General features: G+C 35.5%; 1 protein-coding gene across 1 annotated transcript; it reads left to right on the top strand.

The window, feature by feature from the left end:
• Positions 1–2197: 2197 nt before the first annotated feature.
• On the top strand, positions 2198–4461 carry LOC134271203 (E3 ubiquitin-protein ligase Midline-1-like). The gene has a single exon (XM_062753449.1). It carries the CDS (start codon positions 2314–2316, stop codon positions 4456–4458), a length of 2145 nt encoding a protein of 714 aa, XP_062609433.1. The 5' UTR covers positions 2198–2313; the 3' UTR covers positions 4459–4461.
• The last annotated feature ends 1601 nt before the right edge of the window (positions 4462–6062 follow it).

Below are 6062 nucleotides of genomic sequence, written 5' to 3'. Positions count from 1 at the left end.
AGCAAAGACGCTGAAATAACGTCTAAGTCTGCTGAGATAAATATTAAAACCCAAATAAATTTAATATCCAGAACGAAGTTCATAATTTTATTATCATATAAACAACGACAGTTGCTTCCTTATCGTTAAACAAATCGTCTCTTTTCTTGTTCTCTAAAGGAATCTAATGAGAGGTTTTGTACATTGACCAAAGTTGCAAAGTGACGAAAGGGAAAATTCGTCATATCCTCCGAATTAATTGGAAAATGACAATCAGATTGAGGAGAGTTAATGAGAAAACTTCTATCTCTATAATTTGTTGTAACTTTTGTGATTAATTATACGATAGATGAGCGTATAATTCGTATCACAATAATGGTCTTTTAATGTTGGCATTACGGGGATCAAGATGATTTTCCGCGTAGATGAAGATGTCATAACACTTCTCTAAGTTGCATTATGTTCTCTGGTCCAACTTGAATAAATTGCCAATGATTTCCACAGACGGCCAACTGATTATCATTGAAATGACCATTTAGTGGGGAAAACTGTGTAAACAATTTTCTGATATGATTAATTTCGCGAGTTTTTGTTGTTTTAAATGAGGATTATTTTGAATTCCGTATATCTTTATTAGCCATCGTCTGTAAATATCTCGAGAACGCCAGATTTTAGAGATAAATTGTTCCTTATTCTACAAGCAAGGATTGACAGCTCAATTATGTGGTTTTCATTCAAATCATAAAAAAAATTTCCATTGATAAAAACTTATGATGCAACTACTTACCGAAAATTACTCTTTTGATAAGTAATGCATAAAAACAAGGTCTCGTAGAAATTCAGAAGTAACGTTAGGTGCCCTCTCGCCAAATTACATGCGGTTAGGACGTCCCGTACTGTTAATCCGTCGTTTTAATCTTTTGAAGTTTAATAATTCAAGAGGGACATTTCTGATTTGGGCACCAGCATCCCGTGGGTTGTTAATATCATGTCCGGAGAGATGATTCTTTGTACTTTTTAAGTGGTTATTCATTTACATGGGACCTGGCTATTTCAGTTTGCTTCAGATATCAAATAGTTTCTTAATTGTTATCTGCAATAAAACCATACGCCTCTTATGAAGAAAAAACTATTTCACTTCTTTAATTCTCATTCCTTAATTTATTTTCAATAACAAATTTCAAGTACTCTTGCGTAAAAATAATTCAAAATAAAATATAACATCTTTAATGTACCCAGGGTTCGGTCAAATGTTAAAATTAAATTATTTAAAGAATCTTGCAACAAGCTTACCAAACAGTTTCATACGTTTTTCGGATTACAAATTCATTTGAAGATGGATTTGTAGTTAATTTTTTCATACAATTTGTTTGTAGTATACATAATAAGTTTTATAATGAAAGATGTACAACTTTGGAGATCAAAAATAAACGTTCAAGAAACTGTTGAAGAAAGATACTTTTCTAAATTTTTGCTCAGTATGTCGCTAATGTTAACATGCGCGTTTACCCCATGAGTATAATCTAGGCAAGATTGAAATATTCGATTACGTGAATGAAAATATGGTCTCCTATAGCACTCTTGCTAACTATTTAATTATTATTTCATTTATTCTTGTGAATTTAATTGCACCTATTTGTAATGAACAGAGGATAATATGCCGTGTACGTTACGCATCTTTGATAAATTGGTCTGAAACAGCAGTTTAGTTATTGAAGTCTAAATTTTAAGGGGGTTCTGAACATAGAAAATTAATGCTCGTTTATTGCTGGACAGCTGCAAGTTTCCAAACATTTTGACAATTACATAAAGCGGGTGTCGACCTTAAGTCAATTGTGCATTACCATAAGTCACGGGTTATAACAACATTAAAGACGATAGATGGTTTACATTAAATTGTTGTCAAATACAGATTGACTAATCCTAAAATTGCTCACGAGCAGCGACTTCCTTCAAAAACAACATATTTCCTGTCATTTAACGTATTTCTCTTATTGATAATTACGTCATGATTTTTTTTTCATATTCCACTTAAACCATAATTGGATTTCAATGCCTGAAGGTGCATTTTAATGGGTATAAATCTGTTAAATCTTCTCTTTAAAACAAACGACAGTAAAATTCTCACTGAAAAACAGTCTTTTAAATCTCTTTTATTCTTGATTTTTATCAATACACATTTAAACAAAAAGAAAAAGAAATCATCGAAACGCACCAACACCTCATTTGCCTTTGTGAATTAAAATCCTTTCTGTGTAAGTTTTGAACTTAAATAAATAACCACAAATAATATTTCCCTGTATATAGTTAGCGACGTCCTGTAAATTTTTCGCAATGGCGTCTTCTCTCTTCAGCGATTCTAGAAGAGACTCGCTGTTGTTATGCCCCTTGTGTGACGAGGGTCTCAAAAACCCTAGTACGCTACCTTGCTCTCACATTTTCTGTGAATCCTGCATTAAATCTTACGTCACCGGATTTTCTCAAAACGGGAAACTTCCAAACATCGAGGTACCGTGTCCAGTCTGTAGGGAAGCCATTCCACTCATCGATGATATCCTTTCTCCAACACCTCTCTCTCAAAGGTCCAAGCAGTATTCGTCGTCTTACAACGACCTTTTAAACTCATCTCAGACTCAAACGATTGCGAAATTAAGCCCGCGATCATCTACCGGCTTGCCTGCTTCCCAAAGTGCTCGCAGTATTGTACACCAACCAAAACTGCAGATTTCCGAACGACCATTCTCTTCTTTTCTGGACAAAACTTTTCAGGTGAGATTTTGTGAACCATGTCAAGGTAAAGGGGAGTCGCTCAAGGCCGCGTCTCACTGGTGTGTCAACTGCCAGGAAGGATTGTGTGCATTCTGCATCGATCAGCATAAAAGCATGAAACTTCTGAAAGATCATGAGATTGTTGACATATTTTCATTAAAACCTGAACATGTATTCGATGAAGAAAGCACAACCACGTGTTCCTTCCATTCTGAGAAAGAATTGGATTTGTTTTGCGTAGATCACGCATGCCTGGTGTGCGTGACTTGCGTTGCATTAGATCATCGAAAATGTAGAAACGTAAAGCATGTAGACGAAGTGGAAGTAGAAAAGGACCTTGGAATAAATCTCAATAATTTGCTCGATGAAGTAGAAGAATGTGCTCAGTACGCAGACTCTGTCATACAGTTTAAAGGTGAAAATAAGAAGAAACTGATGAAAGAGAAAAGGCAAGCTACAGAAAAGGTAGCAGCAAAAGTAAAAGAATTTAAGATGGCTTTGGACACCTTGGAAACCAAAGCAGTGCAGCAAATAGAAAAAGTCCATCAAGGAGAAATGGATCTGCTGGATGAACAAATTGCACGTTACAGAAAAATGATGAACAGTTTGATTGACAGAAAAGAGAAACTTGATTCAAGTATCAAGAGAAACATCAAAGGTCACATACTTTTTCATGCCCCTGCTGCTGCTGAATTGAAGACGTGCACGGAAAGAGAATTTGTGTCTGATAAAAACGCTAACAAACAGAGATCTTACAATTACACTTTTTCTCCTGATTTTGAGGAAAAAGCGTTGGCGGGCAAAGTAGTCGGTCATCTTACCGCGCATGACAACAAGATAAAAGTGGCAGACCCTCCGAAGCATAAGTCCTTGTCTGATAGTGCTGTTGAGAAGCTGTCTCAGTTTAGTGGAAGTATCTCATCTGATCAAAAGGTTTGTAATTTTACTGGAGCAGTCTACATGGAGAACGGAAACATCGTTCTTGCTGACAACGAAAATGGAAGCCTTAAACTCTTCAGCCAGGATGGAAAATTCAAGCATAGTCTTAGCTGTGGAGACGTTAAGTTCGATGCTCCATGGGACATGACCAGCATTGACGGAGATCACATTGCTGTAACCTTTCCACACCGGAAGAAGGTGAGAATTTACCGAGTCCGGGAAAGTATTGCTCCCGTCAGATACTTTGAAACTTACGGGGCCTGTAGAGGAATCGCCTTCCATAAGGACGGATTCATCGTTACTTTCTCTGAAATGGGCAAATTCAAAGCGGCCATAAAATTCATCGACAAGCGAGGAAAAATCTCGAAGATTCTTCACGGAGATAAAACCGGAATCAACAAGTTGAAAGGACCGTATTACATTTCATCACGTCCGGACGAAAAGGGACGATTCTTCGTAACAGATATCCGACAACACATGCTACTGGTTGTCAACCCTGATCAAACCATGGAACTGGTCCTCCAAGACGAAGTGAACCTAAAAGGCGCCGCTGGGGTGGAAGTGGATATTGATGGCAATGTGTACATCTGCAGCAATGGAGCCAGTCTGGTTGTTCGTCTCGTGGAGAAATTAACCAAACAGCAGACCATTATAGAGAAAGTGAAATACCCTGTTAAACTGTGCTTCAATCCACGACTGAGAAACATCTTCTTCATTACAAATCAATCTATCGATGCCTGTGACAATGTGTTGATATATAATCAATGCTAGAGAATATACCTTGCGAGATCTTAAATGACTTATGTCTAGATCCCTTAATTAGTCATTGCAATCTTGCTTTCAAAATTATTTGACAAAGATGTAAATATATACTAGTATATATTATACATGTATAGTGTACATGTCATTTTTGTATGGTGTATGGATTTTTGGCAATTTTATGAGTCGTTAAACGAGGCTGGGGTGTGGCAGCCATTTTCAGACTATTTTGATCTCCTTGAAAAGAAGAGCGCCATATAAAGATATACAAAAATGATAAAATTTTAAAACTAAAATGTATGAATTTTTTCTTTGCCAAATGATAGTTGACAGTTTAAGATACCATATCTAAAAAAAATAAGTTAAATCGGGTGGTTAATTCATGGTTAATTTGTTGAAACCCCCCCCCCCCCCGCCTCCTTAATAATCATAGGTCAAGAATATTTCATTTATAGAAATAAAGAGGGTTTTTGAATTTTCATTATCTAAAAGGGTGTTTTATTATGTTGAATTCCAGCACAGTATTTTAGTTCTTTGTCCTCCAGTATCCTGCCCAGTTTAGCTCACATGAGCTTTTCTAATTACATTAAGTCGGTGTCTCTCAGTTTGTCTGTCTGTCCGACGATCCGTCCGTAAACTTTTCACATTTGACTTCTCAAGAACCACGTTGCAATATGTCAATTTCAACCAATCTTGCCTAAAAAATTTCTAATTTGTTCAATTGAAGAATCACTCCTTTTAGTGAATAAATGATATTTTAAAACCTTCTACGGAAAAATATGAAACTTATCTAAAAGCATTCTCTGGTAGTATAGATTTAAATTTGTTTAAATCATGACAACTTGGAATAGTGTGGTAGTGAAAATGTTCTGTCACTTTTTTACAGAGAAAATCTTCTCAAGAATAGCAAAATCTTGATTGGTTAGCATCCGCAGGTGGTGTAGAACCAAGATTGGTGAAATCATGACTCCAGGGGGTAGGATAAGGCAACAATTGACAATCAAATGAAAAATCTTCTTTCAAAAACAGCAAAGCCATGATTATTTATATAAGTTAGCATCCTCCGGTAGTGTAGAGTCGAGTGTGTCCATATCATGGCCCCCGAGGTAAGGTTAGACCACAATGTGAAATCAAAGTTTTTTTCCACTTTAAAAAGCATACAGAGAAAACCAAAAGACTTCTTTAATCAGTGATATAGGGATGAAATCAAGGCTAACAGAAATGTTTTTTTCTTTTCAATGATCTTGAATGATAAAAAAAAATCTTGAATATATTCCATACATTTTGCTACAAAATGGTTATTTGAACTAAGAGGGATAACTCCATTTTCAAATCCCGTAAAATACAAATTGAACCAAGATATATTTTAGTTACAAATAAATCTGATAAATTTTTTATCAATAAATTTATTTCATTTCTAATCGGAGAGATTAAACTTTTTGTTTTCTCCAAGTTAATGGATGCATTGTTAGAAAAGCTTCAGTGGGTCCGTGACCCATTTTAAAATACTTAACCATATTCCTTGCTCAATATCCTTTGATCATAAAATAAAGAACAAGATCAGAGAAAGTATGTAAATTTTAATGCTGCTTATGATATAACCATGCAAACAAGAA

This window comes from Saccostrea cucullata, unplaced genomic scaffold, assembly GCF_032062105.1.
Source record: "Saccostrea cucullata isolate Sc308-1 unplaced genomic scaffold, CSIRO_AGI_Scuc_v1 ctg986, whole genome shotgun sequence".
In the NCBI taxonomy this organism is placed as follows: Eukaryota; Metazoa; Mollusca; class Bivalvia; order Ostreida; family Ostreidae; genus Saccostrea; species Saccostrea cuccullata.
This window is presented reverse-complemented; position numbering and strand designations above follow the sequence as displayed.